We start from the raw sequence: 13289 nt of genomic DNA on the forward strand, positions 1-13289 counted from the left end.
TGTACATAGATTTCTTTTACCCACCTCACTAGACAAAGTCTGTTCCGGGGCGGGTTATGTTATGTAAATTTATGTCTCATCTTATTCTTTGCCAATTTATGACTTAAACTTTACCTATGTCTAACTAAAGGTATACCTATTAATAAATCATTTAAAATGTCCCAAAGAACTTGTTTTATGATAGGTATAAATTTAAAACTCTAAAAACAAGGTTGGTAGATCGAGGTCTTTATTATACGATTGATTAGACATCTAAGTCCACTCTGCTGGATCCCGCAAATACCTGGATCCAGCGGGACTAAGATTGTTCAGTCCCGCAAATACCTGGATTGGCATTTTCTTGCGGGATTGCATTCCCTAAATGTATCAATGTCTTGTAAATGTCAATTAAATGCCATGTAATTTATAAATAAAAAATAAAATAAATTTGTTTGACTTTAGGCCCTTGAATTATTTTTATGCTTTCTGTAAATAACATTGTTTGACTTTAAGCCGTTGAATTATTGCTATGTTTTTTGTAGATAACATCGTTTGACATTTATCCCTCGAATTATTACAGCTTTTATTGATCGGAGTAGGGATTTTTTATTATAGGTCAGGTTATGGGTAACCTGGGGATGTTTTTCATATCCTCTAGAGTTGCTTTTCCCAGCATCTTCTGGAGCAGCCACCACCCAACACCACTAGACGATGCCTCTGAAACTACCGCCAGTATTTAATGCATATATTAAAATTAATGTTAACACAATTTTTTATAAATATACATATTTCTATCTCGATATCCTAAAACTATTATATAAACCTAACTGCTATAAATGAAAAATTAAATGCTACATTTTATTTCCGTTAAGAATAATAATGATAATAAATAGGTTTAAATCTAAGCTAAGCTAAACACAAGCCTTTGGTAATAATAATTAAAGGTAATGATAATTTTCCCCGAGTAAGCTAAATGTTTATGTGGAATGCTTCCTAAGCAAGTCATCGATATCATCAAGAACGGGCTTCCATCCAATGCCGTATCCTCTGTCAGTCAAATGGAGATAGTCGTACATCAATTCACTGGAGATAGTCCCGCCTTCAGCTAAAATAAAAACCAAATTAATGAGATATTTCAAAAAAGTAAAAAAACATTCCTAGGTGTAACTTGCAATAATTCGAATTCAGCTTAATGTCAAACAATGTTTTCTAAAAAAAATATACAAAGCATTCTAGGGTTTAATTCAAACAACATTAACTACAAAAAACATACCAATAATTAGAGGGCTTAAAGTCAAACAAAGTTATCTACAGAAAGACAGACAAATTATTATTTGGTATATTTTGAATATTTTACATTAACTCCATACAGGAGGCCCTGAGGAAAATAATTTCCCACAGGGCCTATTTCATCTTAGGGATGCTGTGTGGAGGGTCATTTTGAGGATAGGAAGAAGTCTTCAAGAGACCCATGTTGTAGGAGAAGGAAACACAGAGACCGGCAATCTTTCGCAGCCGAGCTGTTGAACTCAAGAACGAGTTGTAGCAATGTGAACATTAGCACAGAAGTGTCAACTGTACAAATGTTGGGCGCACATTTGGAGTATTTCTCGATTATGCACCTGTACCGAAGGGATCGATGACGCTGTCAATGAGCATCTCCCATTGAAATATCGGTAGAACAAGGACAGCATTCCCATCTGACGCCTGTGTTCTAAAGATTGCAGTCGATATTTTTGTCTTTTCTGAGGAAACAGGCTGATTTTGTAAATTAAAAAAAAAAATTGTTTTCACAATTTCACAAGGAACTAGATTCCGAAGGACTTATTCCTATTTTAATTGTGTAAATCATCTAAATAACTAACTAACCATCACGCCGTTTCCCCGCAGGGGTAGGCAGAGAGAACGGACCGCCAAACAACTCGGTCTTGGCACACACTCCTTGCCTCATTCACATTCATACATCGTCTCATACATACTCTTCTTTTGTTCTGACTCTTGACATGGCCCGACTCAAGTATCTGATTCACTTGGTCGTGCCATGTCTTCCTCGGGCGTCCCCGACTTCTCCTACCATTCGCATTTGCATTGTATATTCTCCTTACACTCCTTTCTTCGCTCATTCTCTCTACATGCCCAAACCATCTAAGCGTCCCTTTCTTGATCTTACTCATTACGCTTACGTAGCTCAGCCTTGCACTCTTTGCGGATCTCCACATTCCTCACACGATCATACATGGTTTTACCACACATACGCCTCAGGGATCTCATTTCAACAGCATTCAATCTACTTTCATCCTTTCTTTGCCAGTTCCATGCCTCACTTCCATACATCAGGGTAGATACCAGCACTCCATTGTGGACTGCTAACTTCGCTTCTTTGGACAATTTTTTGTTAGCGCCAACTGCGTTCAGTCCTCCATTAATGGAGTTACCTGCATTTACTCTTCTTTCAATATCTCTGTCAGCCTTCCCATCTCTCGTAAACATACTTCCTAAATACACAAACTCATCCACCTGCTCCAAGTGTTCCTCATTCACAGCTATATATATATAGTTGATAAATATTTTGGCAATGATAGTGCATATTTGCATTGCATGCTACTTCGCCATTTTGATATATTTTGCATATACATAATTCAATGTCTATTTCTTACCAATGAATTTGCTCCAATCCGTGTCTACGATGTGGGCTTCTTTGCTGGTAGAATATTTGGCAACAAGTAGATTGTTCACAAAGCAAACAATCTCTCGGTATTTGTTTGGAGTGTTTCCTTTGGGGTGCAGGAGCTGTAAATTATATTTTAAACTTATTAAATATAACCTAAGCGTCTCATCATTACCACAAGGGGACACGGGGCACGAGCACAGGGCCCCTGGGCCTTAGAGGGCCCCGGATTTCATATTGTAGAAACATTATTTTGAATTTTTGTTATTTTCCCGTTATTGAATGTGGATTGATGTGGATAGGATATTCATGTTATTGGATTTCAAAAGGGGACCCCAAAGTCGGTTACAAAATCAGTTTACTAACAGTTACCTTATGTGCCCCTTCATGGCTTAAGATCATAGACTAAATTAGACTAGACACGACATATTCATTTAAAAATAACCCCAACAATTTTGGTTTGGTTTACGTGCAAATTTATAAAAAGGCCCACGCATTGTGTCGCAATGCGAAATGGGTACTGTGCATTGCGTTTTACCGTTTGTTGGTCTACAGTAAGCTAATTTGCTACTCAGCTATGATGGGCAAGTTCATTTTTTCATAAAAAATTCACAAAAATAACCCAGTTCCAAATATTTAAATTTGAATTATGTCCATATTACAACACCTCTGACAACAAATTGTCCATGGTTTCGCTTACGAGTTTGAACGCTTGTACAAGGAGTTTAAACAGAGTTGGGTTGTTAAGTTCATCTCCATATTTGTGACGTGCGCTACGTGGTGTTATTTTTAAAATGAATTTAACTAGACAGGGCTAATCTAGTATAATACATCAATGCTTAAGATGGTTCCTGTTGATACAGAAATCTTCTCCACCAACAAAAATACAAATCTACGGGGACACGCAAAATTAATAAAACAACTTTTGCATCCAATCTTAGGAAACACTTCCTAGCAAATAGAGTAGTGGATGCATGGAAAAAAACTTCCACAACATGTCATCGATTCTACTAATGTAAACCAATTTAAAGCTCCATTGGATTCTTATTTGGAGAGAAGAAAGGATTAACTTATTTTAAATTTAAAACAACTAAACTACTGTTAAATTTTTGTGACATCAGATATGTACGCGTCAGCAGAGTCATGCCTGCTCTTTAAATAATAATAATAATACATAAATATAATATACTTCATATTAGGACAAAACATTATCTGCAAATAAAAAATACCAATAATTCTAGGGCATTAAGTCAAACAATGTTATCTACAAAAAGACATATCAATAACTAGTATTAGTATATTGTAGATAAAGTTGTTTAACTTTAAGATGTAGAATTTGTATATTTTTGTAGATAATGTTGTTTGACTTGAAGCCCTAGAATCATTGGTATTTTTTATTTGTAGACTTCGGTGGTTAGGTCATGTGGAGAGAATGACCGAGCATCAAGAACCAAAGTCCCTGCTGAGCTCAAGACCGATAGGCAGAAGGAGCCTGGGAAGGCCAAGGTTAAGATGGAGCGACAACGTCCTCAGATTTGTCTGCCTTGGAGCTTCGAAACTGGAGAGAGCTGGCGCGGGACCGAGATGAGTGGAGGAAGACTCTTGAGGAGGCCAAGACCCACCAGGGGTTGTAGAGCCAAAAGTGATGATGATGATGAGATAACATTGTAGAGCATTTTAGAGCAGTCGCAATAATACTACAATAATTAACGCAATGAGATTATTTTTCAAAAATACAAATAACCAGATTTATTATTGACTAGTTGTCCCCCGCCACACTTTGCTGTAGCTTAGTCTGTCTGTGCAGATAGAGAAACAATAGCGCGTGTTGCTTTTACGTCCAACAGGCGCCGCTGTTTTAAAAAAAATACTATTTTTCCAACAGTTTGTGCTTTTTTCAAGACAGCATGTTTTTACCTGTCACAGGTGACATCTATATAATATAGGTATATATAAAAACACATGCATATTCATTAGTATACTGTAGATAAAGTTGTTTGACTTTAAGATGAAGAATTATTTGTATCTTTTTTTGGAGATAACGTTGTTTGACTTTAAGCCCTTGTTATATCCTGCATTATCAGATTTTGAAAAAATTAAAACAAAATATGATAATGTATGTATGTATTTGTTGTGTCCTAATACACACGTAAACATTACTACGCATTACAATTTTTTACTCACTGGTAGAACAATTATTGTATCTGGTACTTTTCCTTTGACGACTGTGACAATGTTTTCGATTCCTTCAGAAATGTCTTCCGGCTTAGAATTCGTGTTGTTTGTTCCCACAAAGAGCACAAGCTGAAATGACAGTGATTTTTTTAATTACTCTTCAAACGCAAATGACGTGCAAGTCAAGTCAAGGCTTGCTCAGGCATGCAAATGCTACGCAGGGACATTTTATTATACACATTTTTTTTATTTATTATTAACTCTTCAAACGCCAAAGATGTGTAGGCACGCCAAAGCTCTCTAATCTAGGTGCGTATATATTTATTTTTAATTGAGTGCAGAGGTGACTTGGCAATTGGTCAATAAACATATCTAACGCCATTACACTCAATATTTTCATATCAACAGAAAGTAAGCAAACACAGCATCCCCAAAGATGACATAGGCCCTGAGGGAAATTATTTTCTTCAGGGCCTCCTGTGTGGAGTTAATATAAAAAATAAATAAAAAAAACAATATAGCTATAGAGGTTGAACGTACCAGTTTAGGCTTTAGATTTTCAAGCCAGTTTCCATCTTCTATTCTGTAAAGAATATGTTCCACTCTGTCACCTCCTATGCCAAAGTTAAGGATAGTTTTACCTGCAAAAATAAACACAGTCAATGATTTTATTCACTAACTCAACAAGGCAGTGTGTATGCACGATTTTTCTTTAATTTTTGGGAGTTTTAAACATGTTTTAAACATGTTAATTTTTGGGAGTTTTAAACATGGGAGTTTTAAACATTGACGGCCGGCGTGGTCTAGTGGTATACGCTTTTGACTACAGATCCGAAGGTCGCGGGTTCGAACCCGGCGTGCGCAAATAAATTTTATTTGATTAATTTGTGTTATTTCACAATTAATTAATTTAAAATAATATATAGTATATTTGCGGCACGTTCCAGAGTGGAAGATACTCTCAGTATCGCCCTGGTGTAAGACCACCATTCAGAATTGAAACGTTGCTTGAAATGGCTTTAGCCGTGTTTGGTGACCAGATCTGAATAGCCAGGTACTTCCCCACCTTCTTCTTCCCCATCTCCCTCCCCTCCCCAATACCCTCAGCCTCACAACATACCCCAATTGGGGATGCCATAGTCTCACTGGCTCCAGACGGGAGCAGTTGCGACTCTTGTGCGGTAATACTGTAAAAAAAATAAAAATAAAAAAATCATCACGTTTGATGAACATCAAATAGACGATCAGCGCCATTTTGGATTTTGGACAATAAAACGGTTCCCGTTGAAAGCCGGTTCCCGTTGAAAGCCGGTTCCCGTTGAAAGCCGGTTCTCAGCCAGTTCCAGCATTTGATCCAATTGTGATCGGATGTAATATTTATTAATTAATTAACAGACTTCGTCCAATATGTAACAAAGCGACACGAGATTTGGGACAATGTACAATGCAAGAGTAAAGGATGGTATATAAAAGCTGAGACAAACAGGGAAAACATAAGAAAATAGAAATTAAATAGAAGTGTCAAGTCAAGTCAAGACCTTGCTAAAACTAAAGTTATACAAAATATCCTCAATTGCATAGTGAGCGACAAAAAACATTCTGACTTATACCAAAAAATCAAGGTCTTGTCGTGAGTTGACCATTCTACATATTCTAGACAATGGTGAATTATAAGCATAATTAGTCGAGTGTTGATTGAGGAAGAGCAGTTCTTTATTTCTGAGTCTACGAGTAGGTATATTGAATGTGATGAGTTCTAATAATGTAGGTGAGTCAATCAAATTGTAATTAGTATATTAATATATTGATATGCTAAATTATCCGAGAATCAGTGTTTGATCAATGTGTGTCAAATGTACCAAATTTTCACCAAGAATCAGCTGATTCTATTTTCATAGTAACTTGATTGTTTTAGCAAAACAACATTTTTGTAAATTGTACCGATTACTAGGTAATGTGTTTATACACACATTTTATAAAAGTAGTATATAAACTACAATAAGTATTATCTTCAGAATAGCTTCACATATGCAGAGAAATGATTTTTTTTATTTTGCCTATCAGCTACTGCGGCACACAACAGAATAATAAGAACCGTTGAAATGTAATAACCTAGTTCATGTTTTTTTTTATAATAGAAATAACTAAGGATTTCTAAAATAGGTTTACTCGTTATGTCCTCCTTTAGAAAAGTGTTTCAAGCTGTAAGTACGAAGAGGCACACACTGCGTGGACCGTTGCAAGTGTATATTGCCATACAAATTAGCTAAAAGTGTACAAACCTTTAGGAGCGTACTTTTGGAAAGCTCGAGAAGACGTAAGAGCTTCCACAATCGAGTCTCCGATTAATAAGACATCACAGTTCTTACAAGCATTAGCTTCCGAGACGAATCTTTCATGCTGCAAAGTAAATAAAAATGTTGCAACATGGAAAATACAAATTTTATGTATTAACATACTTACAATTGCATTGTGCATGTGTTTTTCTTACCTAACCCCACCAAAAAAACATTGAGCGGATAGCATTTTCAGCTAGCAGCGTTATATTATGTGTATTATATAACGTAACCTAAACCAATTCAATAGTTTAGTATGTAATTTGTTCCTGTCTTGGCTGTCTGCACAGATAAGTTTTGAGATTTGCAAAATTATATAAAGCTTAAAATCTCTGATGGAAAATAGGGTAATTATTTACGTAACCGCAGCACTTTTAGGCATGGATTATGGAAATTATTTATTTATTTACTAACAGACCAAGTCCATTTAACACATTTCATATTACATAAAGTTAATACGAGGAGAAATGGTACAATAAAATATACTATGACAAAAGCTATGACAAAAATAGAGCACAAAAACAATAGAGATAATGCCAAGTCAAGACAGGAACAAGGTTCTGATGGAGTTGATGACTTCAGCCATATTCACCAAAACTTCACCAAAAAATTCAAGGTCCTGACTTGAGTTGATAAGTCTGGCCATTCTGGACATTGGTGAATGGTATCCATAATTTGTGGAGTGTTGATTGAGGAAAAGCAAATCATTATATCTGAGTCTACGGGAAGGGATATTGAAAGGGGTGAGTTGCATCAAAATAGGTGAATCAATCATACTGTTAATCATTTAGAAAATGCAGATGAGATCGAAGTCCTATTATAATTATTATAATTTCTTTCAACAATTACCACAAGAAACAACTATTCACATTGACAAAATAGGTTATTAGTTTGGGTGAATCAAATAATTTTTGCGTGTTTAGATCGAAATAAAACTTTAAGCCATACATAAAAAATCCAAAATAGGGGCAAAGAGATCATTTTACAATGGAAATTTTGAACTTTGAATAAAAATGGAATAATGCATGTTTTACCATCTCTCTCGAAGTAAATGGGTGTTTCTTGTAGTAATTAAGTTGAAATGAAGTGTAATTTCCATAATCTGTGTCTATTAAAAGTACAAACTTACACCCTAAAAACCTATTTTGTGCTTGTTTACTTAAACCCCCAACTTTAATAGTTGTCTCCATTAGATAATCAAGTGTTGTTTTTTTAAAGAGCCTTTGCTTGCAGCGGAATTAGACAAGTTTACTCTCTTGTTTTATACATATTATATTTTATACACAATTCTTACAGTAACAATGCATCCGACTGCACAAAAAGTTTTTTAATTTGTAACTTAAAAAATGAGATACCTTGAAAAAAGGGCACTGAAACTTGGGAGAAACTGGGTAACTGTTTAGTAACTAAGATCAATATTAAATACCACAAGAACTTGACACAATTAAATAATAAAGTAAGTATATACTTAGGTACCCATTGAAGTACATTTGATTTTTCACGTAATTTAGATCAAACATTTATCATCATAACTCTCCAATAATAATGCCGCTACTTTGCAATATCGATTATGATGTAAAACTTACCGTGGCAATCTTATCATGTCGCTTTTGAGGAATGAGACATCCGTTAGCCGTTCCCTGTGACATTTTAAATTTTGGAATAAAGAATGCAGGTTCTCTTTTTAACAAAACTAACTGCTTCGCACTTTTCGTCAGAATTTTCGCAAACAAAATCATTTTTAAACGTCAATTTTGACAGTCACTTAGGTGCTGCCATGAGTTTAAATTTAATTGCTTAGAAAAAATTGAGTAAGTAGGTACTATTTTTCAAGCTTTCCAAATTTAAAAGTTCTTAATTATCTAAAAGTTTTTCATCGAATGGCCAAAAAATATTCAATTAACAACAAGCTAAACATAGTGAGGATAGTGAGTAAAGATCTCGAATATCTTTGTCACATTACTAGGAGCGACAGATATAAGTTTACCTAAAGAATTTGAAGATTGATTTAAGCATAGAAAAAAAACACGCATCCAATTGGATTAAGTTCAGCTCCACTGTTTTATTCCGGGCTGCAGCCTGTTAAGTAATGCAGTGAAGGTGGCACCTTCAAGAGCCACCCTCCGAAAAGCCAGGGCACCAGAACGTTGCTGTAGTTCGTTTTTGTCCAACACACCAAAACATAAATCGGGAGAAATAGCGCTTCAAAGTTTTTTTTTACGAAAACGCATATTATTAGCTCACTAAAATGATGTAAATTATTATTTTAAAGTAAAATTTGTTTCAAATATTTAAAATTACACAGAAAACACGTTTTTAATTTGGATGTAGGACAAAGTGTTGGATAAATATGTTCGGAATGTTGTTTAATTTTGTGGACTTAAGACAAACTACGTCTTGAAAACACACTAAATTTTATTTTTTTCACTTGTATCGTATAAATAAATGCTTTCTGAGAAAAACTTCGCCAAAAATGGTTGGACAAAAACGAATTAGAGCGACGAGAAGAAGAATAAATCATTATTTACCGGTTATTAGCCTGCGTCGGGTTTGCACTCGGGCTTGGCGAGTTCAAACTTCTGTAAGCTAAGTTCTCAATCACCACGCAAGCAACCATTTTTTTCAGCACTCAGTAATGAGTAAAGAGAACAAAAAATAAGGTATTAGTAATTCGTAGCCTGGGAAGTTTTTTTAAACTTTATTTTATAAAATAAACTAATGAGGGACTTTTCATTCAAACAGCTGGCACCACCGCCTGTTTGTTTTGACAGCAGGTCTGACGTTTGAAATACTTTGAAAGGCTTTTTTGACAGGATACGTGATACCGTGAGCGAAGGTTTCGCACTAATTTTTTAATCTCGAGTGATTTTTCACGTTATCCGTTATCACAGATGATAAACGGATAGATAAAATGGCAGGAAAATTATTTGGCAGTGCGTTCTAGTCACCGTTGGACATGTCACATTAAAATGGCACGGGTTTTGTGGTTTTATGTGTTTGTTGTGTTCGCTAATTTGTGCAATTTGTGTTCCTCTGTCGGTAAATCTGAGAATTCCGTGTTCTACAATAAAATGTGAGTAAAATTCAAAATATTTAATCGATTCATTAGATTTATATTGGGTAATTAAAATTTTAACTCAACAGTATTTGAGGTTACATCGCCATTTGATTAAAACTTTTTCAAAGCTCTTTAAAAGGAGCCAAAGTTTTAGATTCGCTTCCAAAGTGTCGTTGGCGTGATTTTTTCATATGAAGTGTAATAGAACATTCGAAAAGAAGGCATTTGAATGTTGATGAATCAAGAAATTGATGTCAAAGAAGAGATTAAATTCTGGGTTTTGCTTTTTATAATTGCGCAAGTAATTGCTTAATTAATTACGTATTAAAATTGCATCCGACATTTTCACTTGTTTACCGTGAATGTTGCAATCTCTGGAATGAATATATGGGTGTCCGGGGTAAAGTGCGCTAACTTTGGGAGGTGATTCTACATGATGGTTGAAGTAAAAAACTTTTTCGAAATTACAACTTTTTTTCCCATACTAATTACTGGAAATAGATTTTTGAATATTAAAATCAAGTTCAAATAGTACCTATAGTTTTTGTCAGCAGTTTTGTCACATTACTTAGTTTTGTTGGTAAATTTTGGATAGGGCCTGACACGCTTATTACGAATATTTTTTAGAAAAAAACTTTATATTCGCCTTAATTACTATAAAAGAAAACTTTTTGCATTTCGGGCGGCGGAAAATTATGCATTTTGATTTTCAATTTTTGGTTAACGCAATTGAAAATTTAAATTCATAATTTTCCGCCGCCCGAAATGCAAAAAGTTTTCTTTTATAGTAATTAAGGCGAATATAAAGTTTTTTTCTAAAAAATATTCGTAATAAGCGTGTCAGGCCCTATCCAAAAATTACCTAATAAATTGCTGATCATTTTGTATTACTTTTACAGATACGAATATGGTGTGGGCTATAATATTTGGATAAATAAGACGGAAGAATATGTCTTTGAATACATTGGTACAGAGGTAAGTGTATTTTAATATTTATAAAATTTTCTTGAAAGTTTTTTATTTTTAATTTTTTTTATTTATTTTTATTTAAGGTTATTAACAAAATCATGTGCGCTACCCGACTCACTAGACAATATCTGTTCTGAGCCGGGAATATCTGTTCTGGCTTTCTGTTGTGTGTGGGCCTTTACCCTCTCTGCCTAACCTTGTAGGGAATCGACATTGGTATTATACTGAATACCACACAAGAGTGTCAACTACCTCCAACTGCTTCCAACTGGAACTATGGCATCCCCATCCCCAATGGGGGTACGTTAACTATTCAAATTTGGTTTGATTTTAAACCCCCAATGGTCGATGAGAATTCATAATATTTGTGTTTGTCTTTCCTTTGAATTGTACTCTTTCGGAGTGAATTGAAGAGGGGGGGATGTAGATCAGAATAGTTCCATCATAACAAGAACCATCTGAATTCTTAATTATAGAAATTTCAGATCATCTTGAAACTTCAGTTTTGAATAAAATAATAATAATGTTTATTCCAGTACGTGGGAGGTTAGTGCAATCCCACACATCCTATATAGTTATATACTATAGACATTGGATTATATGCACTAACCAAGTGCCAAAATATGCATGCAAATATGCACTAAAAAAGGCCGAAATATGCACTAAAAACTCTTGATTTGCCCAAAATATGCACAACGCAAAATCAAAAAACTATTTATATTTTTATATATTTTAATTAAAGACCGTACAAATACAGCGAAATATTCTTAAAATTATGCATAGTTTTTGTGACAATATACAACTAAGTATTTTTCCAAATTTTCGAGCTCAAATCTGTGACGTTTGTCACCCAGTATTAATTTGTACGCCGAAAACGATCTCTCTACGTCAACTGACGTCATTGGACAAAATTTAAAATTTGGCGCCATTTCTGGAGATATCTGTTTAGGCAGGGTATGACCTGTGCCGTTGATGTAGGCATTAATGTTCTTCATATCTTCAAGACTCGGATTTTTAAGCAAAATAGAGTCTAACTTTTTACGAATCTTTTCTGATATTGAATTAGGAAGGGCGTTGGCGAGTTCGATCATTGTTTCCAGTATTTCTATTGCTTTAATTAGAGGAAGGTTTTTTGTTTCAAATTTTTTTATGGTATCTGGTAACTTGTGGAAATGTGTTGAGATGAGGGCGATATTCTGTTTAATGGATGCGTCTTCAAATGCTAGCTTGCTTGAATGAATTGCAATGGCCTCAGAACTGTCAAATTGCCGAACTACTTGTTTTACGCATAGAATAATACTGCATTTAGCCAAGTACCCCATCGAGTAATTATGGGTTCTGGCGGCAACGCTAGATTTGGCAATTGCTCTTTATAAGACTGCACACGCGACGGTGCTTTTAAAAACACTTTTTTTGTAGAGGAAATCAATTTATTAACATTCCCATACTCTTGCCGTATCTCTTCTGCAAGGCGATGAAACCCGTGAGCTAAGCAGGTAATGTGTAGTAAATTTGGATAAAAAGTTTGGCCAGCTTTCACCATGTATGGCGCAGCATCAGAAACAAACATGCAGATTTTTTCATCCACAGAACAATCGGGAAACAAAGATCTTATGGAATCATTTATGAAACGAGCAACAGTTGAATGATTTGTTTTTTCTAGGATTTTACAGGCAGCCAAGTCACCTAGCTTCCTATACGTAGATGATACCTCCCGCTATTAAACGAAATATGCACGATTTGGGAAAAAAGGCTGAAATATGCATTAACCTCGTAATTAGAGAGTTATATGCATTTGCATATGCAAATATGCAAATGCATATAATCCGATGTCTAGTTATAAATGTTGTTTGCATAATAGATATGTGAATATAATGATTTTTTCGAAAATACATGTAAGTCTGAAAATTCACAAGAATAACAGTAATTTATCTGAATAAAACAATTTCTTAGAAATACAAGAGAATCTAAAAATAATCAATAACTACATGAATACACTGAACTTTAAGGTATACTAGAAAATACAAAAATAACACATCTGCCCTGATGATGGACACTACAATGCTGTCCGAAATGTTGGCTAAAGAAGGAGTTAGCGCAACAC

At 34.8% G+C, this 13289-nt stretch overlaps 2 protein-coding genes across 2 annotated transcripts in view; one reads left to right on the forward strand and one right to left on the reverse strand.

Moving 5' to 3' along the window:
* Positions 1 to 692: 692 nt before the first annotated feature.
* Positions 693 to 8911, reverse strand: LOC149410630 (platelet-activating factor acetylhydrolase IB subunit alpha2-like). The gene is made up of 6 exons (XM_089647831.1): positions 8745 to 8911; positions 7105 to 7222; positions 5363 to 5463; positions 4832 to 4951; positions 2637 to 2769; positions 693 to 1084 (listed from the first exon to the last, which is right to left on the reverse strand). Exons 1-6 carry the CDS (start codon positions 8895 to 8897, stop codon positions 957 to 959), a joined length of 753 nt encoding a protein of 250 aa, XP_089503957.1. The 5' UTR covers positions 8898 to 8911; the 3' UTR covers positions 693 to 956.
* A 1063-nt stretch (positions 8912 to 9974) lies between these two features.
* LOC149410631 (SID1 transmembrane family member 1-like) overlaps positions 9975 to 13289 on the forward strand; it is a 64631-nt gene continuing 61316 nt past the window's right edge. Inside the window, exons 1-2 of the mRNA XM_089648300.1 lie at positions 9975 to 10231; positions 11116 to 11191. Coding sequence (XP_089504426.1) covers positions 10128 to 10231; positions 11116 to 11191 — 180 coding nt within the window. The 5' untranslated portion in view covers positions 9975 to 10127. The remainder of the gene's footprint in view (positions 10232 to 11115; positions 11192 to 13289) is intronic.

Source organism: Hesperophylax consimilis, chromosome 27 (assembly GCF_061612785.1).
Source record: "Hesperophylax consimilis isolate HC1 chromosome 27, BYU_Hcon_1.0, whole genome shotgun sequence".
Classification (NCBI taxonomy): domain Eukaryota; kingdom Metazoa; phylum Arthropoda; class Insecta; order Trichoptera; family Limnephilidae; genus Hesperophylax; species Hesperophylax consimilis.

Bases quoted from the DNA above. Each gene is read 5' to 3' on its own strand.
- LOC149410630 (XM_089647831.1), bottom strand. From the start codon at position 8,897: ATGATTTTGTTTGCGAAAATTCTGACGAAAAGTGCGAAGCAGTTAGTT. The intron at 7,223-8,744 runs GTAAGTTTTACA...TTTACTTTGCAG, and splicing joins GACATGATAAGATTGCCACG to CATGAAAGATTCGTCTCGGA. The intron at 5,464-7,104 runs GTTTGTACACTT...TTATTTTTGCAG, and splicing joins CCAAAAGTACGCTCCTAAAG to GTAAAACTATCCTTAACTTT.